The 24,777-nt window shown below is 38.7% G+C and overlaps 1 protein-coding gene across 2 annotated transcripts; it reads right to left on the bottom strand.

The window, feature by feature from the left end:
• Positions 1-476: 476 nt before the first annotated feature.
• Positions 477-23,657, bottom strand: LOC308611899 (flavin-containing monooxygenase 3). 2 transcript variants are annotated; one of them, XM_081224040.1, is made up of 9 exons: positions 23,485-23,657; positions 22,375-22,606; positions 12,863-13,051; positions 11,699-11,861; positions 11,306-11,448; positions 10,332-10,531; positions 5,520-5,875; positions 2,987-3,059; positions 477-2,288 (listed from the first exon to the last, which is right to left on the bottom strand). In XM_081224040.1, exons 2-9 carry the CDS (start codon positions 22,504-22,506, stop codon positions 1,946-1,948), a joined length of 1,599 nt encoding a protein of 532 aa, XP_081080166.1. In that variant the 5' UTR covers positions 22,507-22,606; positions 23,485-23,657; the 3' UTR covers positions 477-1,945. The 2 variants fall into 2 exon arrangements, with proteins under 2 accessions (XP_081080166.1, XP_081080165.1); XM_081224039.1 differs by having other exon boundaries at positions 22,375-22,512.
• Between the last annotated feature and the right edge of the window lie 1,120 nt (positions 23,658-24,777).

Here is a 24,777-nt window from a genome sequence, read left to right as displayed (position 1 = left end):
GCATCGGCAGGCGGACTCTCAACCACTGCGCCACCAGGGAAACCCTGCTTTTATTTTTAACATCTGACTATGCACTTTTAAGAACTGGTAAGAATTTCTAGATGAAACTGGGAGTGAAAAATATCTTTTGTGCTTCATATGTTCAAATTGTGTGTCAGTTGAAATACACACACACACATATTTAGTCTTATCAGAGTAACATGTGGAATTGAATGATTGAGAATTACTGTTACGTACCAAAGTAATTAAGACATTGATAATAGTTCAGTTTAGTATGGGAATAGATAGATGTTAATACGACTATTAAGACTATTAGGACTATTAACTAATAGGACTATTAAGCGAGTATGTTGGCTACAGTAGTTTAGGAAGAATATTATTGAGCCAATTAATGTTTACAAAAACTTAAAGAATCATATGAGGAAGAATAAAAGAAACTACCATATCAATTTTAATCTTCAATTTATTTTGCATAGTAGCATTTATAACATGAAACAAAATAAATTTTATGTACTGTATTTAATTTGTTTACTTGATTCCATTTGGGCCACAGGGTTTCAAGAAAAGTTTTGTTTCACTTGGGAATATTTGGGAATACTACACATCTTGTAAGAAGACCTTAAAAACAGAATATTATTTTGCTACCTTAAACAATTAGGAAAAGGGAACGATTTAAAGTTGTGTACAACAACATCCATAATAAATCTTAGCTCCAAAGATTAAAGTATCAAGAGAATTAAAAAAAAAGCAAGTTTTGGAGAAAAATGTGATCTCCTCCTCCTCTTGTTGCTCTAATGACTTCAGTTAGAAATTTTGTAAGGAGTATTTCATAAGGAGTATGGATGCCAGGATTTGTAAGGAGTATTTCGTCTAAAGAAGCATAATAGAGAAAGGAATAATGAGTAAGAAAGATAAAATGGTATTTCCCCCCCCAAATTTGTGACTGTCCCTTTATAACCAAGTATAGCACAAGATTTTTTTTTTTTTTTAATAAAGTCTGTTTGGAAAAACAAAAAAGAAATGAAGGTGTAGTAAGAAATACGGAGTTTAACAACATGCAGAGCCCTCTGGTGGCTGGTGATGCTGACAGATTATTTTATCGGCTCCATAATGTCAAACTTGAAAATCTTTAGCTATCAAAATTTAATTGTAACGTGTAATAATGCTTTTAAAAATAAAATTTTAGATTAATTCTGGCACCCCATTGTATAAGAGTATATAATTTTATATGATCTGTATCAGGTTTTGTTAGGCTTGGGTCATAGCTTTGGCTAAATATTTAATTTTTTAAAAGACTGTCCATTCAGTTAAGAGGTATATTTGGTGCTCTACTCATTATTATTGCTATTGTCGTCATTATTTTGCTGCTACATGTTGGAAAGTTGGTTCCTTATTGAGAATCTAAATAAAATGAGTTACTTCTTTTTAACTTTCATTATAAATGGGGTCTCCACGCTATGTTTCTTGGCCAGGGGACAGGAGGAATCGCCTGGAGGACAGAAATAGAATATAATAGCCAAATTCTCCCCTTGATCCTGCAAATAGTTTGTAGAAGTAGGCTGGGACTATCATATTGCAACTACTCTGCTTAATCTGTTCTTTGTTTAGATTTGAAATACATATTTCAAACATTGTTTAAGGAGAAAAGGGATCATGTCAAATGTTTCAGGAGATGATTTAGGTTAGAGATAAAGAGAATATATCTAATTATGAAATGTTATGGAACTATGAAATGTTAGTGGAACCTGAAGAGAATTGATTAATGTTCTTTAGATCATGACATGATTCTTACAGGGGCTTATTTAAAGTCCTAGAAATAGTACTGTCTTACTGACTAACACCTGCTAAATAGGAAAGTAGGAGGTGTGAAATTCCTAATTTTTAAATAGCAAAGTTTCTTCTCAGGTTGTGTTAGTAACTTTCAGAATCCTAGAGGGAATGAGGATTAGAACAACACAAGGAAAGCAGCAATTGACAGAACAGAAATAAGAATGGGTCTGAACCAACTGCAAAATAAGCAAGGCTTCAGAGGACTCCCAACAATTCTTGTTGTTGTGGGTTTCAGTGTCCGGTCCCACTGGGTCAAGATGGCATTTCTGGCTCCTGGCCACTTCCCGGGGCCCACCAGCCTAAACTGATATGGGCTGCAAGGGCCAAAGTAAACCTCCAAGGCCAACTTTGGATCTGTGAGAAACAGCCATGGGATGTTGGGCTTTGCCCCAATGAAGGAGGCAAGTTCATCCATATAAACGATATAATCCGTCTGTATGCTATCGCCTTTGCCAAACCTAGGGGCGGGAGAGGAAACAAGACTGTGGTTATCCACGCTTTGTGTAGGAACAAGAACAGGGAAAGTGCCTCACACCTTTTTATCCATGGGAATCAACATCTGTCCTTTGTGTTGGTAAGGGGACTATTGCTCATTATCCTGTACTTTGTAGTTGTTACTAAAGGACTTTCATACTGATCTCATTTGGACATTCCACAACACCGCAAGGCAGCTGAGAAAGGCATTTTTATTCACATTTACAAGTAGGTAAATTGTCTCTTGCTCAAGTGAGGTTATTACTTCATGGCCACTGAGCTAATTAGTGACAGAGGTAGGACTGGAGCCCAGTTCTTCTGACTAGTTCTCATTTTATCAGAGCCATCTGTTGGAAAGCATCCTTTACATCTTAGAGGATTTATGGGCTAGAAAATTGAAGTCCACATCCACATGTTCCCAAACTCCTCTAACTTCTAATCTTTCTGGGTTTCCTTTCTATGATATATTGCAGGAGCTATGGAGGGTTAAAACAGGATTTAGTGGGGTATCAGGTGCAAAATAGATCCTGGATATAAATATTTGTTGAATGGCTGAATTTAGCTCATAGCTGTCACCGTAATGACCTCACTCAGGGCCATTTAAAACAAACAGTTCCAAGTATTCACAAATTCTGCTTTTTCTATGAAAATTCTAGATCCCCTTTACAATAGCTGCTCTTACCATTTGAGCTTTTTCCCCATTTTTTCATCAATATCATTCATCATGTCCTTGACAGAAGGCAAAGTGCAAGTTCCTATAAAAAGGGAAAGACATGATAGTAGTTAAATAAGTCTGGCAGAGGACCAGCTTGAAATGTTTCCTTTTTATTTTTTTTATTTTTATTTATTTATTTATTTTTCTTTTTGCGGTACGCGGGCCTCTCACTCTTGTGGCCTCTCCCGTTGCGGAGCACAGGCTCCGGATGCGCAGGCCCAGTGGCCATGGCTCACGGGCCCAGCCGCTCCGCGGCATATGGGATCCTCCCAGACCGGGGCACGAACCCGTATCCCCTGCCTCGGCAGGCGGACTCTCAACCACTGCGCCACCAGGAAGGCCCTGTTTCCTTTTTAATAGTGAGTTATGAATCACATTAGTATTTCCAAATTTTTTGTCACTGTCTAGCAAAATAAAATTTTGAGACAAACATACAGGTCATTCCCAATCTTCTCAGGGATGATACTCATCACAATAATTAAAAGCCATTACCCAAATAATCTTTTATCTTTGTATCTTTGCACTTAAACCAGTTACCAGATTTTAAAAATCAGTTTCAAAATATTAGATTATATATTCTAATCTCTCAGCTTTATTTTTAAGTATGTTATCTAATAAATTATAGCCAAAGGTAAATAGGCATCTCTTTTTTAAGATTTAAGAAAAACAATCTTCATAGGAAGTTATCTTGCTTTGCCAGGAACAGGAATTTCCAGCAGATAAGATAGAGAATTTAGTGAAGCCGCAAGGTTCTCTCTGAAAAGCCAATAGCTCCTGAATGAGCCTGAGGATATGTACTGTTCATAAGTCACAAAGGACATAGGAAAGTCCCAGGAGACCAAATCTGAGTTGGGGCTGCCCCAAGATTTCAGGCTCTTTCTGGCATCAATTTACAGAATTCTCTGAAATCTAGACCCAAACTTTTGTACCCAGAGATGCTTCAAATTAGTGTGGTTTCTTTGGCAATTCTGGGGTCACCTGGAACAAGACTAGAATTCCCAGCCTAGCTCTGATTGCTCAAGACCTACAATGACTTGCCTAACTCCCTATTCCTGAAATCCTTATAGGCAGGATCATGTGAACAGTCTGTAGACATGGCCTTGTTTCAAACCTTGGAACTCATTCTGTCCTTGGGCAGGAGGAGAGATGGAGAAGAGGCTATATTCTATAGGCCACCAGCTATTGCCATTGGGCTGCTTGTAGCTGACCCCTCTGTCCTGGTACCCTGGTTCCCCCAAATTGGATTATTTGCCTTATCTTCCATTTCCCCCAAGACTGAGTCTTTGCCTTGTGCATCAGTTCTCTGTTGATTGGGTATCTGCCTTGTCTCCTTTCTTCAGAGCCCAGGTTACAACTCTTGTCCACACAGAGAGTAAGTGTCCCACATTTTAATGCCAGTCTCTTTGAACCTGAACCCTGAGCTTAGCTCTTTCTAAGTAGAATTTCATGCCCTCACCTTCCTGGCTGCGGCCTCACTGGAGTAACATCATCCTGCAACCTATCTCTGCTTGGGGACCGGGGAGTGAAGGAGATTCAGAGAGATCACTGATATGAAGGACTGTAATGATGTGGATAGTAGCCTGGTGGTGGGTGATGATGCAGGCTATGTAGTTGTAGGTTCCAACCACCAGTATAAAAGAACATTTAAACCCCAGCAAGTCAGATAGGACTGGAAGCCTTAGACATGGCTTCAAAAGAAGCAGACCAGCTAAGATTCCTTATCCATAATTTTCATACCTTTAAGACCAACTAAACTTTGCACACTAAACTTTGACATCTCTATTTGTTCTTTAACCATGGCCCTGTTTGGTCTTATTATCTGAATTGGCCCGCGACTGCATTTAAAGCTTAGTGTGAATCTGATCCCAGTGCCTAGGGCTGGATGATGCTGCCTACCTTCTTTGCTTGGCCCCAATCAAGTTTATTGTTTCCTTTTTCTTTTTAAAATACAGGGATTTAGTAGTCCTTAAAGACTGGCTGTCTACCACACCAACTGCTTTCTGCTTCTAATGATCCATGGCAGGGACGAAAATAGAGCAGGAAATCCACTTCCTCTCTAGCAATGATAATTTTTTTTCGTGACTGTGGATGTTTAAAGTTGGCTGGATATTGGCTTTGAAACATCTTTTATTAACCTTTCAAGAAATGTCATTCTATTGAGTTTTGAAATCTTAATTTATAAAGTTGTCATGCATTTAAGATGAGAAGCTCTCGTGTTCTCAAGTTTAATGAAAGGTCTTGGGTAATTAACAGTTCTAAGGAGTTATAAATCGCAAACTACTCCTTGAATAATATCTTGTATTGTTTATGACAATCCAATGTAATACATTTTTAATTGCTTATAAAATATAGTACCAAAAAATGTAGAATTATAGATTCTAGAAACTGGATGGGACCTAGGATTTGTCCCTTGTTACTAGGATTATTGTTTTCACAAAGACTCAAAGCCATTCTCATTGGCTTCCATCTTTCCCATCAATGAGCTTCTTTGTCTACTTACCCTTTATTACTCGTACTGCCCAGCGAGACTGCAGGTCAGTTGTGGGGATGACAGCTCCAAGGGACTGGACAAGGCCAATCACTGCCATGGTTGGCTTCTCCAGTGGAGGCGGGAAGATGCCTTTAAATAAGGTGACCTCGTTGTCTCTGCTCTTAATGATGGAGTCATCAAGGAAGGGGTAGGCATAAGTATAGCCTGTTGCAAAGATGACACAGTCAATGGCCTCAAACACTGTCCCATCCTCAAAAATGGCTGAAGTCTCTGTAAACTCCTTCACATTTGGCTTAACGGTCACAGTGCCACATAGAATGCGAGCCGGGAGCTCATCATTGAACACGGGCTCTTTCCTCAGGGTGCTGTATGGAAAACAGAGATGACCATTAGAACAGTAACATTTCCTGTTTCTTTTATTGGTCCATAATAATTAATTAATGATTGTTAATAGTTAATTAGTAAGGAAGGAGGAAACGACTCAAGATTTTTTAATGTGCCATGGAGTGTCACCAATATGGTTGAAGAACAAAACTGATGTAAGGCAACATTGTGGAGTAAGAGAAGTTGTTTTTTTGCTGATCCCTTCTCTATTTCCTGTGATCTTTCTCTTCTCTTCCACTGAGCTCTCTCTAAATCCCAGAATAAGCACCCAGGCCCTTTCCCGTGTTAAAACCTATATCAGGAAAAACTCTTAAAGTCAGAGTTCCTGGGTCTTTAAATTTTTTTCTTTGCTACTTATCAACTATGAACCGTGATCAAATTAAGTTTTCTTAATTTCTCTTGCCTCATCTTTCTCATCTGGAGTGGCAATAAAGTTATACCTACAACAGGTCATTGGGAGACCTAAGTAATATAAAGAATTTGGCATAGTTTGTAGCACATACATAGTGCTCGAAATGTTAGCCACTATTCTTAACATAGCATACTCCAAAGTGGTCATCATGATGTAAAGAAGATCAGATAGGTGGAAGGAAGCCAAAGGTGGGAAGACTGCAGTCAGGTTCTATCTTAAAATGTGAAGTGTGAGCCCCGTGCAGACAAAGGCACAAGTCAGGTGAGGGAGGGAGCATCTAGGAATTTAAATAAGGCCAGGAGAAGGAAGAGGCCACTGGAAATCTGGAAAGAGAGAGCTTCTGATTACTTTTTATTCAGTAACATCTCTAGTGAGTGCACATATATCTGAACTTAGGGGTGAACCGAATAGTGTTGAAGAAAAAGACTTTGTTCTTATAGGACAGTGAGAGCTGTGAGAGAGCCATAGGTAGACTCCACTGGGGAGGAAACTGAGCCAGACAATGAGATTGGCTGGAATGCTGATTGGAAAAAGGCTGGATTCAACTGCTCGAATTACCTGCCATTTATCTTAAATCCACTGCCATGTTGAAACTTCTTTTGTCAAGGCCACCAGGATCTTCAAGCTGCCAGATCCCATGGTCTACTCTTCCTCCTCATTTTACTCAACTTTTTAGCAGCTGTACTTTGTAGTACACACTTGATGGTGTCCTCCTCCATGAAACACTGTCTTCATTTTGTTTTCAGGTCATCACTCATTCTTGATTCCTTTCTACCTACCTCACTATTCTTTCTCAGTGTCTCCTGCTGAATTCTTCTCCTCTTCCTGACCTCTAAATGATGATGTGCCCCAGGACTCAGCCCTCATACCTTTTGTTTTCTTCATCTCCATTCATTCTTCAAGAGATGTCATCTAGTTTTCATTTCTTTAAGTACTATCTATATTCCGACCAGTCCACATTTTTGTTGTTGTTTCAGTTCACATTTTAAACTTATGGTTTGAATGTCTCTTCTGTCTTGTGTATCCCACTGCTTTTCCACATTCTTCTGTGCGAATGTCGAATAGACATTCCAATTTTGATACGTTTAAAACTAAATTTCTGCTCCTCCCATGGTTTTCCACATCTCAATAGATGTCACCTCCATCCTTGCCCTCTTGCTCAGATCAAAAGTCTGGAAGACATCCTTGACCCTTTTTTTCCTTTCACATCTGTTATTCAATCTAACAGAAAATCCTGTTTGGGTTTACCTTCAAACTGTATCCAAAATCTGACCACTTCTGAGCACTGACGATCCTAGTTCAATCCACCTACCCCCTCATCTGGATGTTTGACAATAGCCTCTTTTTTTAATTTATTTTTTTTATACAGCAGGTTCTTTTTAGTTATCTGTTTTATACATATTAGTGTATACATGTCAATCCCAATCTCCCAATTCATTCCACCACCACCCCTGCTTCCATACATTTGTTCTCTACATCTTTGTCTCTATTTCTGCCTTGCAAACCGGTTCATCTGTACCATTTTTCTAGATTCCACATAATATGCGTTCATATACGATATTTGTTGTTCTCTTTTCTGACTTTCACTCTGTATGACAGTCTCTAGGTCCATCTACATCTCTACAATTGACCCAGTTTCATTCCTTTTTATGGCTGAGTAATATTCCATTGTATATGTGTACCACATCTTCTTTATCCATTTGCCTGTCGATGGGCATATAGGTTGCTTCCATGACCTGGCTATTGCAAATAGTGCTGCAGTGAACATTGGGATGCATGTGTCTTCTTGAATTATGGTTTTCTCTGGGTATATGCCCAGGTAGTGGGATTGCTGGGTCATATGGTAATTCTATTTTTAGTTTTTTAAGGAACTTCCATACTGTTCTCCATAGTGGCTGTATCAATTTCCATTCCCACCAACAGTGTAGGATGGTTCCCTTTTCTCCACACCCTCTCCAGCATTTGTTGTTTGTAGATTTTCTGATGATGCCGATTCTAACTGGTGTGAAGTGATACCTCATTGCAGTTTTGATTTGCATTTGTCTAATAATTAGTGATGTTGAGCAGCTTTTCATGTGTCTCTTGGCCATCTGTATGTCTTCTTTGGAGAAACGACTATTTAGGTCTTCTGCCTATTTTTTGATTGGGTTGTTTGTTTTTTTAATACTGAGCTGCATGAACTGTTTATATATTTTAGAGATTAATCCTTTGTCCATTGATTCATTTGCAAATATTTTCTCGCATTCTGAAGGTTGTCTTTTCATCTTGTTTATAGTTTCCTCTGCTGTGCAAAAGGTTTTAAGTTTCATCAGGTCCCATTTGTTTATTTTTGTTTTTATTTCCATTTCTCTAGGAGGTGGGTCAAAAAAGATCTTGTTGTGATTTATATCAGAGAATGTAAACTCTTAGAGGAAAACATAGGAATAACACTCTTTTTTTTTTTTTTTTTTTTTTTTGCGGTACACGCGCCTCTCACTATTGTGGCCTCTCCCATTGCGGAGCACAGGCTCCGGAGGCGCAGGCTCAGCGGCCATGGCTCACGGGCCCAGCCGCTCCGCGGCATGTGGGATCTTCCCGGACCGGGGCACGAACCCGTGTCCCCTGCATCGGCAGGTGGACTCTCAACCACTGCGCCACCAGGGAAGCCCAGGAATAACACTCTTTGACGATAGCCTCTTACCCAGTGTTTCCACTTCCTTCCTTGACCCACCCATCTATAATGAGTGATGACCATAACAGCCAAGTGATCTCTTCAAATTAACTTAGATCTGGTCTTCAGTTTACTCAGATGCCTGCAGTGGCTTCCCACTGCATTCAGAGTAAAGGCCAGACTCCTTACAGTGGCCTACAAGACCCAACGTCAACTGGCTATTTTGATGTCTCTGGTTTCATTTCCTGCTACTCTCCCGAGCCCTCTTCTCCAGGAAGAGAAGCTCATTGTAGTTGGTTGAACATACCAGTCATACCCCTGAAGAGGTGGTGTCCTAGCTGTTCCCATTGTCCAGAATACTCTTCTCCAGATATCCTCATGACTCATTTTCTCATCTCTTTCAGGAATTTGCTTAAAAGTTTTCTCAGTGAGACCTCCCCTGTGGAGTGTTTAAAATTGTCCTGATGGCACTCCCTGTTCCCCTTGCTTGCTTTGTTTTTCCTCCCTGATACATGTCATCATACGATTTTCTGCTATTTGTTCATTGTCTGTTTCCCACTACTAGAATGTGGGACAGGGATTTTATGTGTTTGTTCACTGCTATATCCACAGGATTTAACACAGGTCCTGGCACATAATAAATGCTTAATAAATATTTGTTGAATTAATGAATTAACTTTGATGTAAACAGCTTATAACTTGGGTTTTTCACCCACGTCAAAGTAATTTCTTATCATGTGACTGGCTTGGGGGATGTTATAGGAGAGAGTGAGGAGGAGACTGAAGATGTAAACATTGTGGCCATAGATCAGTGCGAGGGCTCCATTTAAGGGGCAGGTGTTGAGAGTGAAGCACAGGGAAAGTTCTGCTTTGCTTAACTTAACTTTGTCATTAAGAAAGAGACAGTAGAGCAAGGTGGCTAAGAGTGAGGGACTCTAGAGTCAGCAGATCTGGACATGGCTTTAACTTCCTGGCTGTGCGGCTTTGGTAAAGTTAACTACATTGAACCACAGTTTTCTCATCTCTGAAAGATTGAAGATTATAACAGAGCCATCCTCATAGTTGTGAGGATAAAGGGAGATAATGCGTGTCAGAGACTCTGACATGTATTAAGGGCTTGAAACATATTGACTACTATTATCATAACTCTAGGGACTAATTCCTGAGGTATTGATATTATATAACTTTCCAGCTGTGCAAATCTGGTGAGGAAGATTGTGAATAGGAAAATACCCCTAACTTTTGCAATTCTTTATCCTCTGAAATGTGAGAGGTGATTACTTCACTTTGATTTGTTTAGGGGTTACAACACACATTAGGGTTGTTGACACTGAAATAAAAATAAGCAGGCATATCATGTTTAACTCTGCTTTACCCATTTAAAGGCATCAAGCCATAGTTCTCATGCTTGAATCTTGCATTCATTTGCTTCACATACCACCAGTCAGAGATGACTGTTGGTAAGCTGTTCTTGAGGAAGGTTTCAAATCGAGTGATAAACATCATGTCCCATGGATAGCCACCATGCCAGACCCGGCTCATCACCCAGGAGCCACTTCTGGAGCTGATGATGACCTTAAAAAACACCATTTCAACCATTAAAGCGGTGACCATTTGTACTGGATATTGCAATATATCCCCCAGATCTGCCTTTAGGAATGGAGTTATTATAACAGCTTCTGGGAGTGTTGCCAGAAGGACACCCTCAGCTGTCAGCCCTCTTTGGCAGTTACTTTGGTAACTTATACTCTTTTTGGATTCCCTGCATTCAGTGACTGGTTAATGGAAGGATACAAAGGCCCAGCCTCTCACTTCAACTAGAGACAATTCTAAAGGACTGTCCTAGCTTCAGAGTAAGTAAAGGAAAACTTCCTTCCCTTCCCTCAGAGGTATTCATCCAGAGAGCTCTCCCAAATAAACTTCCTGCATTATAATCTACATCTTAGGATCAACACTCTGTCATACTCCTCCAGGCAAATTTTCATATTTTAATCAAATCTTCTCTGGTGTTGATGACCAATAACTGAATTCTAGTCATATTTCTTCTAGTGCTTATCTGATGATCCCAAAATGATCCCATTAGTTTCGGAGGAATTTACTGGACACATGTTAGACACTAAATGTCCCAAAGAAGAAGATTGTTGAATGACAACATCACTCCTTGCTGATGCTCTGCCTTTGCCATAACAAGCTATTTAAAATTTCACAAGTTACCAGGGAAGTTGAGCTATATGAAACACTACTTAGGCTTCCTATCAAGCACCCTGCTCTTCTCCCGTTTCGTTATCACACCTTTCAAATGGTGTGTCTGTCCCTTTAAATAACTCCCTTAGTATCTCGGAGGCGTACCTGTTCAGCTGTGTGGCTGAGTTCTGAGGCAATATCACAGCCCGAATTCCCCAGGCCAATCACCAGGACTCGCTTCCCCTTGAATATTCCTGGTTCTTTATAGTCCCAGCTGTGGAAGCATTTGCCTTTAAAAAGTTGTAGACCTGAGTGAAAAGTGGGAAACATATGAATCATTTGATTTTCATTTAAAAAACTGCTGTAACAGATCTTGTGGGTGAATATAGTTGCAGTAATCTGGAATTTTAGCACACCAGGTATGTTAGATACAATAGAAGGGTATTTTAATTTAATGTGTACTTCTATAAATTGTACTTTTATATATGTAAGAAAGACATTATCAAGGTTATTCATTCATGTCAGATTTGTAGATGGCACCCTAAATTTTGGCCTTACCTTGAAAGGACTCTTTTGGTAGGTTGGGGTACACATGGTGTCCAGAACAAATCATTACAGCATCAAAGACAGCTGATTCTTTTTTACCATCCTTTTCAGTGGTAACGTCCCACTGGCCAGTGACTGAGAAATCAGGGCGTTTATTTATACTGGATACAAGTGTCTAAGAGAAACACAGAAAGATAACCTCCTTTTTTCCTATGCTAACAGGTAGGTTTGGCACCAACCTGGTCAAATAGGATGAAAAACATCTTTAATAGTGGCTTAGGAAAAATACTTAATTCATTATGAAGGTACATATTACAAATTCAAAATTCCTTCAGAATAATTCAAAACATTAAATGTTTTTTATCCCCACATGGTTCCTTGTGTATGACCAGTATTTTCTGCAGTAGAAGAGTGATTCCTTTTGGAGCTATGACAGTGAATTGAATCATAGTTTACAAGAGGCATGTAGCACGTGTAGTAAATAATTTGGTGGCCAATAATATTTGTAGTAACAACATTTCCTAACGTATTTCATTAGCCATTTTATTTTTAACATTACTGTCTTAAAATGAAAGATGTTGTCTATATTCAGAGCATAAGTTCTTCTCAAATTTTAGTGTGCGTAAGGATTACCTGAAAAACCTTAGGAATCAGGATCGGGCCTGCAGCCCGGAGAGGGAGCTGTGAAGGAGGAAAGGTTCCCACATCTAGGGAAGGCTCCTCACCAGTGGAGAAATTAGACTGGATGGAGGGGGAGTTTCAGAGCCTAAAAGGAGAAAGCAGCCCCAGCCCCAGCTTATTTCTAATATAAGCATTTAAGCTTATAATTTTCATGAAAGTTTTGCTCTCTCTGCTTCCCACAAATACCGATATGTAGAATTTAAATTATCATTCAGCTCTAAATATTTTTAAATTTCCATTGCATTTTCTTTTTTGACCCATAAATTGTTTAGGAAAAAAGAGTTCTTAAATTAATGGAATGTGGTCAAGTTTTGTAAATTTCCTATGTATTCTTGAGAAGAATATATATTCTCTAAATCTAGGGTCAGAGAAGCCACATTGTTAAAAACGTTGACAAGTAAGAAAGAGACACTGAAAGGAACTAATGGGAATCTACTAATAAAAAGAAAATTCCTCACAGTAATGCTCCGAATTAATTTCTTGATAATATCTTACCTTAAGTTGAATGTATCTCAGGAGGTTCTTTTCTTTGGCAAACGCAGTGATGTATTCCTGGAGCTTACTGTTATGCATAAAGTTGGGAAAGTCATCAGGAAAAGGGTAGTCTGGAAAACATGTCATCTCTTTGGAAGAGTTGGTAAAGACTGACTGATAAATGCTGGCCCTGCCTTCCTCGGCATGGTCCTGTGAAAGTATGGTTTTAAATGGAAGAGAGTTTGTGAGTGAGTATACTTATCACAGTCAGGGCTAGTTCCAAATAATTACCACTCATTTTCAGTCGGCCTTTACCCACAAGTAAGTGAAATAAGATGAGGCATAAATTAACTTCACTTAAACAACTTGATGATAATCAAAGGAACTTAGAATGTGGAAAAATATATCTTTCTTAACATCTTTGCTTTTCTAAGGGAAACAAATTCTGAATTTCATCATGTCCTTTAAAGAACATGTAACTGGAATAATTTTATTCCTTTTAGCCATTAAATACAGTGATAGGTATTTTCCAAAATTCACCCATGCATGATTTCAATGTGTCAACACATAAGCATGGACAAACAAAATGTGATATATACATACAACGGAGTATTATTCAGCCTTAAAAAGAAAGGAAATTCTGATATATGCTGTGATAGGCATTAACTTTGAGGACATATGCTAAATGAAATAAGCCAGTCACAAAAAGATAAATACTGTATAATTCCACTTACATGAGGTACCCTGAGTGATCACATTTATAGAGACTGAAAGAGCGGTGGTTGTCTGGGACCAGGGAGAGGAGGGAATTGAGAGTTATTGTTTAATTTCTGTATTATTTTTCTTTGGGAAGATTAAAAATGTTCTGGAGAGGGATGGTGGTATGATTGCACAGTAATGTGAATTAACTTAATGCCACAGAATTATGCACTTTTAAACAGCAAATCTTTATTGTGGTTTATTTACCACAATGAAAACAATTCCCTTTAGCATGTCATGAGGTAGTTCTGGTGGATTAGATCATGATATTTTCTTATGTACCTAGGGCAGAGAGAAGTTTGGTTATGTTTAGAACAGTGTTTTTCAAATGTTTTTGCCCATACCCTATAGTTAGTAATATATTTTATATTGCAACCCAGTACGTGCACACACACAAACACACACACAGTGGGGACAAAAGTTTTATGAAATAAATCATTTTCAACAAGATGAGTTGCACACATACTTTCTATACATTCCATTTAAACATGCAGATTGACTCATTAATTTATATCATAGCACACTAATGAGTCATAATCTCCAGTTTGAAAAACATTGGTTTAAAGGAACTGGGTAAGGAGAAAGGGGAATAGAGGCAGAACAAGGGGTAATGGTGGATTACTTAAGTCCTCAGCTTTATTCTGGAATTCTGAAATTAACATAACCTCCTGTTAGATAGATTGAGGGGAACACTGAGGGAAGAGGGGCTTTTGTTTTAACATTTGAAATTCTGGTAAGATATCAGAATAGATATCAAAGGTTCCCCCTGAACCAACCTGGGTAGGGGGAGGTTGACACAGGAAAGTCAAGTAGCAATGATTAGGAAGAGATAGGACCTTAGTTTAGCTCTCTTGAACCCATTCAGTTTGAACAAAACATAGGAGGTCCTGCTTGCTCCCAACAGGGATGCAGAAATTATCTGAGAATCTTAGTAGGTAATTTACCAGAGAGTTGCCATGGAGGAAGCTAAGTGACATTTTAGGAGAGATGCAGAGTGGACCACTTGGGTCAGGGACTCAGTGAGAAAACTGGACCTAGCAAGTGAGGTCTATTCAGCAAGGAGTTTCAGTGGCTCCTGATTAAGCTAAGAGAGGACAGTCTCCAGGTTCATCAACTGCTGTCTTATCCTCTTGAAGGATGAGTGTGAATGGTAACCAAATAGAATAGAAACATCAGGAGACCAGAGAGGCCAGAGGACAGTCCCAAGACCTGTGTTTGAATCTGGGAAACTTTGGCTTCCCTTTACCACAAGGTCATTTAAGTTCTCCTTCTCCATAAGCCCAGATACAATTTTGGAAAGAGCTGAGGGGCAAGGAGGGGACCTGAAAGACTGAGCATTGATCCAAAAGAGACCTAAAGATTAAGCTGTGCCAACTGGGGGTTCTCCTTGTGTCTTAGAATGCTTTTATGCTTCTCTCTATGTAATTCTGGATATTTGTCTGTTGTCCTATTTATGCTAGGCATAAACGAGTGACCTGAACACTTAGTAATCTAGTATTACTTACTGACGAAACATTGCAAAATATCAAGAACTCATAGGAGAAAATGGGAGAGGATCTCCCAGGACAGAGTGAGAGTTTTAGGGTTCGCTGACATGCTTCATGACTTTCCCTCAACTTATAGCATGAGGCATTTGGTAGACAGAATTTTAAGAGTGACCCTTAGTGCGCCTCATCCTTGTACAGTCATTTGCCCTCTGAGTATGGATGAAACCTGTAAATATATCACTCAAAGTACGAGGAGGATTCAGCTTGTTGTTCTTGGCATTGAAGATGGAGGGTGCCATATGCCAAGGAATACTAGCAGCCTTTAGGAGCTGAGAACAATCCCAACTTACAGCCAGCAAGGAAACAAAGACCTTAATCTTACCACAGCAGGGAACTGAATTCAGTCATCACCCTGTATGAACTTGGGTGCAGATTCTTCCCCTGTGCATCCAGATAAGGGCCCTGCCCAGCTACCAGCTTATTTTTGACTTCGTGAAACCCTAAGCAAAGAACCTAGCTGAACTATGCTGTACTTCTGATCTGTACACCTGAGAGTAATAAATAAGTGTTGTTCTGGGCTGCTAAAGTTTGCGGTAATTTGCTACGCAGAAATAGAAAACTAATACAAGGCCAAAGGTAAGGTTTTGGAGCAAGCCAAAGTCAGGGAAAATTATGTAATGTAACAACAAGGGAGGAGTTTCAGATAATAAAAATGATGCAAACCTTTGAGACAGGTTTTAGGTGCTTTTGCAACTTTGGTTGCTTCAGGATAATATTCAGTAAATCCCCCTAACAATGCTGAGCTGATTGGTCTTCAGTTTTTCTTGGATTCCGAAAAGGCCATGATTAATGAGAGAGGAGTTACAGCATCAACTAACCACATCACTTGTGACTTGCTTAAAAAAGAAAAACACACACACACACACACACACAAAAATATGTCATGAACATCTTACTGTTCCTATTTGGTATTATAGTGTATCTCAGAGCCCATGTTTATAGACTGATTATTTTAAGTTGATCATATAAGAAGTTCATAAGAGAATGACTATAGAGTCATAAATTACATTTTCAAATATAAACTTTTTGTGGGGCAAGTGTTCAACAAAGAACCAAACCTTGGTTATTTATGGAAGTAGCTTTATTTATTTATTTTTGATTACTAAAGTAATCCAGACTTCTGATTAAACATGAAGGATTATGTAGATGCATTTAACTCTTTTTCCACGAAAATTACTGTAAAGGTATCAGAGGTATGAACCCACAAGGAAAAAAAAGAAAAAAAAGTAAAAGCAAACAAGAAATAGCAACAATATTTTGAAAGTAGAACATAGATGCATGAGTGATAACTGACTTAACAGACCAAAGAAAGGTGAAAGGTAAGACTAGATCTAATCAACTGGGAATCTGGATCAAATAATGCTACTCTAAGACATTCAAAGTCTGCAATCTTTTACTTCACATATATAATTTTTCAGAAAACTACTGAGGATGTACTCTCATATAGTCTACTAAAATGAGAGAATAAACAAAATAGTAGAAAGATAAGGTTTCCAGAAAATAGGGTTACCCAGGGTAAAGCAGTGTAGCTAGCCTAGGGAAATGAAGGAAGACAATCTGAAAGAGTATCTTTAAGAGATAGTTGAGAGGAGAATTAAGCTGGTGAAACACCTTGTGTGTTTAAACATGTTGAGAGAATTCTGTGGGATGGCCTGGGGTTTGAATTAGAGATAGCATTTATAAAATTAAACCAACAAAGGACACAAGGCAGTTATTACCTCCAGTGAAAACAAAAACTTATTTAAGAAAGAAAATATAGCAATGAACAGTATTTACATGGTTATAATAATATAAACATGAAGGTTTACTTATACAAAAAGAATGGTATAACTTTATGAACAAGAGAAGATGGAAAATCTTGTAAATGGGTGTGTCTTTTGTTTGAAATATTCTAAGGGATTGTTGTTTGTACATAGCACCAATCAAAAAAAATTCTATAAATACAGAGGAAGTTACAAGAAATGGGTCAAAAATGAATATGGTGAAACAAAGAATTCAAATTTAGCCTAAAAGAGGCCAGAATTAGAGTGAGAGGAGATACAGTGTTGCCTGATTTTCTAATTTTTCAAAAGAAGATATATCCCTAGATTTTTATGTGAAATATCATGATTTTAAAATAATGGATCAAAAAATTTAAAAAATGTATAGATCAGATAAAACAGAACAGCTTTAGTATAAAAAGAGCCAGTTTGCTAACTCTAAAACATGTGTAAACTATTGATTTTTGTCTAGTAATTCCAACCTCATTGAATTATCTTATTTTTTGCAACCATTTTCCAATTGATGTCCTTCATGGTATAAAATCAGATAGACAGTAACTGATAATTTTTCCTCCTTTCCAGTTTCTCTTTTTTATTATCAATCGCTTGTCTTATTGAATTGGCTCAAACTTCTAAAAGAACATTAATCAATAGATCTTTAAGAGAGAACTTAAAAATTTCCTGGAGGCAGTATTTTCCATCATTTTGGTATAAATTTCTATTTTATTGTATTGGCAACAGAGAATTTCATTTTATTTATACATTTTTTCAAAAATTTTGAGGCTTTTTGGTTGAGTCAGTTTTAGAAATGTTCCGTGGGCACTTGAAAATAAGGCATATTTCATCTTTTTATAGTGTTGTATATCAACTAGTGACAGACCAAAGTGCAAGATGCAATAGTTGTTAAGCCACTATTTGACCAAAACTATGATCCTTAAAAAATAAAATAACAAAGTAAACATTAGTCTAATTCTTAAGATTGCACTTTCAAATTTAAAGAGCCAATAAAACCCCAAAAGAGGGGCTTCCCTGGTGGCACAGTGGTTAAGAATCTGCCTGCCAATGCAGGGGACACGGGTTTGAGCCCTGCTCCGGGAAGATCCCAAGTGCCGCGGAGCAAATAAGCCAGTGTGCCACAACTACTGAGCCTGCGCTCTAGAGCCCACGAGCCACAACTACTGAGCCTGCATGCCACAACTACTGAAACCCATGCACCTAAATCCCGTGCTCCACAAGAGAAGCCACCGCAATGAGAAGCCCGTGCACTGCGACGAAGACCCAACGCTGCCAAAAATAATAAAGTTAAAAAATTTTTTAAAATACCCAAAAGGGGCTCCAAAGAAAAACATTTCTTTCCTTAAAAAAATTAACATTGTTTTCTATCTGAAATGATTTTCCCTCTGATGAAAGATCAAACTGTAGATCTCTATGTAGAGTTGCCAGTTCATAATGAAAAGCACTAGAAATTTAGAATTAGGGCTCATATAACTCAGTTTTCAGGCCCATAGAATATAAATTTTTAGTATAATACTAGAATATTCCAATCACATCAAAAGCCAATGTGGCTGTGGCCTTGTTCTTGACAAGTAATTCAGTGGTAGATTAATTGCCAAGTTTGCATCAGAAAGCAATGTGATCTTGAAATACGGCGTGAGTTTTCTGCTGCTCCCTTGGGTTGTTGATTCTGCTAGTGTGCATTTGGGATGCAGAGGTGGAGGAATTCATAGCTTTGGGTGAGTTTAGGAAGCTTGATAGTGATTATAATTAACACAAGGAGAGACTAAATATTAAAGATCAAATAGATACATAGGCTAGAAAAAAATCAGGGGAAGTGAACAATGGGTTGTATGCCCAGAAAAAAACAGACTTTATTCATGACACTTCAGGCCAAAATCCAGTTTACTCACATATTGTTTGGGGGACTCCTGAGAAAGAAAGACCTTTCCCCTAGACCTGCATCCTAGTCACAACGTACTTTATTTTCTCAGCGATCAGAGCAGGTGAGGGAAATACATCATCTTGCCTTTAGATCGGGGTTAGAAGAAAGAACTAGAAGGGCTATAGGAAAGTGCTATAGGAAACAGCTACAAAAGTTTGAATTATCTGCACTTTACCCTTTTTACACATAGCTAATATTTGGATCTCTCTGAAAGAAAAAAATGTTGAGAGAATGTAAAGTGCTGTCTTTAGAAACTAAAGATAATGAAAATACAAAATTAAAAAAAAATACAAAATTTAACCTGATTTTATAATATAATCCCATGATGTGAATTCTAGGTATACTGCTACAGACTCCTAGAGGTATTTGAGAAACACTGCAAGTCACAACATCATTTGCAATATTTAAGTCCTCTCACAGAGGTGAAATAGTTTGGAAACTCCAAATGACCAAGTATATTAGTTTCTATTAGCTTCGTGAGGCTATTGTAATAAATTACCACAAACTTGACAGCTTGAAACAACAGGAATTTATTCCCTCATGATTCCAGAGACCAGGGGTTGGAAACCAGTATCACTGGGCCTAAATCAAAGTGCTGGCAGGACCATGTTCATTCCAGAGGCTCTAGGGGAGAATCACTGTCTCTTCCAGCTTCTGGTGGGTGCCAGCGTTCCTCGGCTCTTTTAGCATCTTGAGGCCACCTGTCTTCCTTGGCTAATGTCCCCTTTCTCCATCTTCAAGGTCACAACATAGCATCTTCAAATCTCTCTTTCTGATGAGGTCGCATTTTCTTTTCTATCTTTGTGTGTCAAATCTCTCTCTGCCTCTCTATTTTAGGGGTTTATGTTATGGCATCTTGGGCCCACCCAGATGATCCAGGATAATCTCATCATCTCAAAATTCTTAATTTAGTCATGTCTGTAAATATCCTTTGTCTTTATTAGGAACATTTACAGGTGCTAGAATTAGGACCTGATATCTTTGAGGGTGCCATTGTTTGAAAAGCCTACCACAGTCCACTGTCAGGCCCCTAATGATTCACATTTATCCCACAAGCCAAATACATTCACTTCAGCCCAACATCCCCACAGTCTCAATCCACTGCAGCATCAAATCATGTCCCAAATCTCACTTATATATCATCAGCTTAAAAGTCCTAAATCTCACCATCTAAATCAGGTATGAATGAGACTGAGTATGATTCACCCTGGGATAAAATTCTCCATTTCTGGACCTGCCAAACAAGGAAACATGTTGTCTTCCTCTAAAATACAGTGATGGGACAGGCATAGGGTACCAGTTACAAGTGTTTCCATTCCAAAAGGAAGAAAATGGAAGGAAAAAAGGAGTCACCAGTCCCAAGCAATTTTGGAATCCAGCAGGGCAAGTTTCATTAGGTTTCAAGACCTGGTAATAAGCCTTTGTGTCTCAAGGCTCCAGCTTCTGTGTTTGAGGTTCCAGCCTCTGGGGTAAATTTTCTTTTTCTTGAAGAGTGGCACAATATTTGCAGCTGCGTAGTTTATCACTCTATGATGCTAGGTTCAAATTTTTAAAGTCTTCCTTGAGCAACAAGAGAGGCAGCTGCTCTCAAAAGCTATATCAGCAGTGTCTTTCTTCAGCAATGCTTTGCAAAGTAAGTTTTTATTTATTTATTTATATTTATTTATTTTGGCTGTGTTGGGTCTTCGTTGCTGCGTGCGGGCTTTCTCTAGTTGCAGCAAGTGGGGGCTACTCTTCACTTTGGTGCGCAGCCTTCTCATTGCAGTGGCTTCTCTTGTTGCGGAGCACGGGCTCTAGACTCACGGACTTCAGTAGTTGTGGCACATGGGCTCAATAGTTGTGGCTTGTGGGCTCTAGAGTGAAGGCTCAGTAGTTGTGGCACATGGGCTTTGTTGCTCTGTGGCATGTGGGATCTTCCCGGACCAGGGCTGGAACCTGTGTCCCCTGCGTTGGCAGGTAGATTCTTACCACTGAGCCATCAGGGAAGTCCACAAAGTAAGTTTGAATATGAGGATTTGGTTAAGATCACTGTGTAGAAGACTTGCCTGCTCAATAAACCACTTGTTGAAATGTCACCCAGCAGTTTAAAAAGGGGTTAAGAATTCAGGCTGGAGAGACAAGGCAGATTGAATTGGGGTCTTGTCTTTACCATTTACCAACGATTTATCATTTTTTCTTTTCTTTTTAAGCTTCAGATTCATTTGTAAAAGGGAAAATCTCATAACTAGCTTATAGGATTATTGTAAAGACTGAATTAAATGGGAAAGGTGTTTGGCATATAGAAAGTGCTCAATAAAATAGTCCTAAGATTCATCAGTGTGCTAATCTGAAGATCTGTCAGCACATTCCAGTGACACGCTGGGCTCCACAATGTTATAAAAGATACTGCGTGGGGCTTCCCTGGTGGCGCAGTGGTTGAGAGTCCGCCTGCCGATGGAGGGGATGCGGGTTCATGCCCCGGTCCGGGAAGATCCCACATGCCGCGGAGCAGCTGGGCCCGTGAGCCATGGCCGCTGAGCCTGCGCGTCCGGAGCCTGTGCTCCGCAACGGGAGAGGCCACAGCAGTGAGAGGCCCGCGTACCGCAACGCAACAAAACAAAACTAAACAAACAAACAAAGATACTGCGTGGTTTGAAGAGTTCTTTACAGCCTAGAAAATATCTACATTCATAAGAATAATTCTCATATCTTTATAATATTTAAAGAGCTGTCACAAACACTGTCTCCTTAAATACAACCTTTTATTAAGGTATAAAGTTTCATACTAATTTTGCATTTGAGAAGGAAATGGTGGCTTAAAAAGGGTTAATGATCTTCCTATGTTTGCATATGTGTTAATGGTTTATCAGAAGAAGAAGAAGAAAACAGGAGTAGGCTTAGCCAGACAGCATTCCTAAGGTTGGAGTCACTGAGGGAGTTGGGGGCACAAGGCAGCCCGCACACCCGATGATATGCTTGTCAGACAACACAGGAAGTGATTTAACGTCAGCTTACAAGCATGTCTGCTGATGGAGTCCTTAATATAAATGCATAGAAGTAAAAAGTCATTGAAGAACTTCAAATCAGTGTGTCCTATTCTTGGTTCCTCTAGTAGCTATCTCATGAATTATGCGTTTTTGGCAAGACCAAAGTCAGCACCTGAAATCTTAAAATCTGTGGTCTGAATCACTAAGAGGATGTTCCAGAACCTCAACAAAAGAATGGAAAGAGCCGTTGCTTTTTAAATGAATAACTCATGTAATTCCATTACATAAACCTAACCAGTATTTGACCATGTATTTTATCCCCAAGTGGCTCACTTATTAATGATTTATTGGAGTTGAGCTCTGTACACAGAGACTAACCAGCCCACTATCTTATTTACTTTTGAAGTAAGTAAGGGACTTACTTTCCAACCTGCTTCTGATGTTGTGCTTCATAGAGTGAGTGTAACTGCCATGACAGCTTGTTTGGAAGGCTGTGTTCAAGCAATGTGCTCTCACACTTCCCATTTCACTCCCCAGTCTACTGCAGTGGCGTCCCACTCACCGAGAATTTCCACAGGCCCCCGATGTCTTCGCCCTTCTCAAAGCAGGTGGGCTCCAGCCCCTCTTCCAGGCAGCTCCTGATGGATGCCAAACCACTGATGCCAGCTCCAATGATGGCCACTTTCTTCACCATGGTTGCCTGTGCAAAGGCCCAGGGAACATTTCCAGCAACAGTAATGCTGAAGACTCATTTTTGGATTTTTTTTGGTATCACTTTTTGGCTTAATAAGAAACTTTGTTTTTGCACCAAGAAAAGCAATATTAAAAGAAAATAGATCAGAACTTTTTTTTAGTCATCTAACTATACTTTGCATTTCTCTTTAATTTCTAAAGAGAATATTTTTTCCTCCCAGAAGAAACACTTTGTTTTCAGTCAACTCTCCAAACTTAAGAGGCTCGTGATCTGGCAAAATATTTGTCTTCTTTGCCTTTGGCCTTTTGTCATTTACTCTGTCCTAGAGACAGTAAATGGGAGAAAGAGGAGATTCACCACTAAAACACATATACACACACTTATACCCACAAACATTTATGTATGTATGAAGGAAGAAACAAATATATATGTGTATGTATATAAATGCATATACATACACACATATAAATACATACACATATTTATTTCTTCTCTCTACTTTAACATAAGCCTTGAGGAATAAGGTCTGGTTATATCTGTGTTTTGGTATGCCAGGAAGTCACCCTCTTTTCTCCCCTAATAACGTTCTTTACCTTCTCAATTAAAAAGAAAAGTCAAGTCTTTTTATCTAAAAACAACTTCTTCCCACTAGCTGCTACCCTCAACCTCCATTCTCTTCTAAAAAAAATTATGTTTCCTAATCTGTTCCTATTCCTGACAATATCTTTAGACCTGACTCTTACTTTTCTCTGTTTTGTTCTTTTTAGACAAAATCACATAGATATGCAGAGAAGTAGATTTGGATGACAAAAATCATAATCCTTAATTCTCAGAAAATAAAAAAGATCTACTTGAATTACATGTCATTCTCATTTTGGCCATATTTGGTATATATATAGCATGCGCCATCTCCATTTACCAATCCCACTCTCCTCCCTCTCACATCATTACAGTATCATCCTTTTTTTCTTTTTCTACCTTTTCTTTATCTTCTGTTCTTCTGAAGGTTTAAGCCTTGTCCAAGATAATTGGGCAGTTTGAAAGAAAAAATGCTTCCCTGAACCAACACTCTAGGGGGGATTATTGCAAAATGGGAGGAGCTGCTCTTAAAGAGGAACTCATTTCCCAGTCCTCCAGCAAGTGGGGACACCATCAGCTCCCTGCCAAGGGTGGGGCTCTGCTCTAGTCTCTTGGCTGCCCAATCCCTGCTTTCCCTTTAGTCCTAGTAAACCCAATCTACTGCTTACACTCTTGGACTCTTGGCCTGGGACTCAGGCATTTGTCCCAGATAGATGACTCTGCAGTTTTCAGCTCCATTTTATGATGTGTTATTCAGAATTTACTTTATTTTTCTCATTTCTAATTCTTCTCTGAGTATCTCATAGTAGCCCCCCAATACTGTTGAAAACTAGCTGTTTAAATGAGATATCCCAGCAGTGAAGATGGGTTTTCTCTCTTTCCTCTTATCCTCTCTTTGGACCTTTGTGGTCAAAGGCCTAGATTTCTCAAATTTGTTTTTCTCTGATTCTGGTCAGTGTGTAGTCATGAAAAAGATCAAATTCCATAAATTGAATTGATTAGCACCAGGTAAAATTATGTTGGTGATGAGACTAAATAAACTGCACTTAACTCCCAGTGATGAAGTATATTGAAGTTTCTAAAAATTGTTTCCCTACCAACCATATTCCTCTATCACTTGAAATGATGATACCTCAATTATTTGACTCAGTGAGTCCCCTCATTAAGCAGGTAATACTTAACATAAACTGGCATATATTTAATTCTGGAGGAATTGCCTTTTTATGTTTCTTGGAGGTGGTGATGCTCATCTATAAAGTAAATGTGGTAAAGTGGAGAGTCAGAGACACTTCAACTCTTAGTTCAGTCACTTAGAGCTGTGTGGTCTTGGGCAAGTCATTGAACCTCTCCAATTCTTGTTTTCTTCATTAATAAAATGAGGATACTATCTATCTTGCTCAATTGTTAAAAGGCTTAGAGGATATATATATATATATATATGTATATACATGTATTTATATCTATACACTTATATGCATATGTAAACCTGGCATGTAGTTAGCAATTACCAAATGGTAAAGGTATGTTGTAGGTAAAAAAAATTGTTTTTTTTTTAATCACAGGCTCACTAACTTTTCTAAGCTGCAATTTGGATCACATGTTTTTATCTCCTCTCATTTTACATAGAGCTCTTTTTAGTTTTTAATGCTACTCAAACTATAATGATTATGGATACCTTCCTTAGGAAGCAGT

Source organism: Mesoplodon bidens, assembly GCF_964165515.1.
Source record: "Mesoplodon bidens genome assembly, chromosome: 2".
NCBI classification, from domain to species: domain Eukaryota; kingdom Metazoa; phylum Chordata; class Mammalia; order Artiodactyla; family Ziphiidae; genus Mesoplodon; species Mesoplodon bidens.
Note: the sequence above shows the minus strand (reverse complement) of the source record. Positions and strands in the feature narration are given on the sequence as shown.

Bases quoted from the DNA above. Each gene is read 5' to 3' on its own strand.
- LOC308611899 (XM_081224040.1), bottom strand. From the start codon at position 22,506: ATGGTGAAGAAAGTGGCCATCATTGGAGCTGGCATCAGTGGTTTGGCA. The intron at 11,449-11,698 runs GTAAGGCCAAAA...CTTTTCACTCAG, and splicing joins ACCAAAAGAGTCCTTTCAAG to GTCTACAACTTTTTAAAGGC. The intron at 5,876-10,331 runs GTAAAGCAGAGT...TTTTCCATACAG, and splicing joins GGCTTGATGCCTTTAAATGG to CACCCTGAGGAAAGAGCCCG.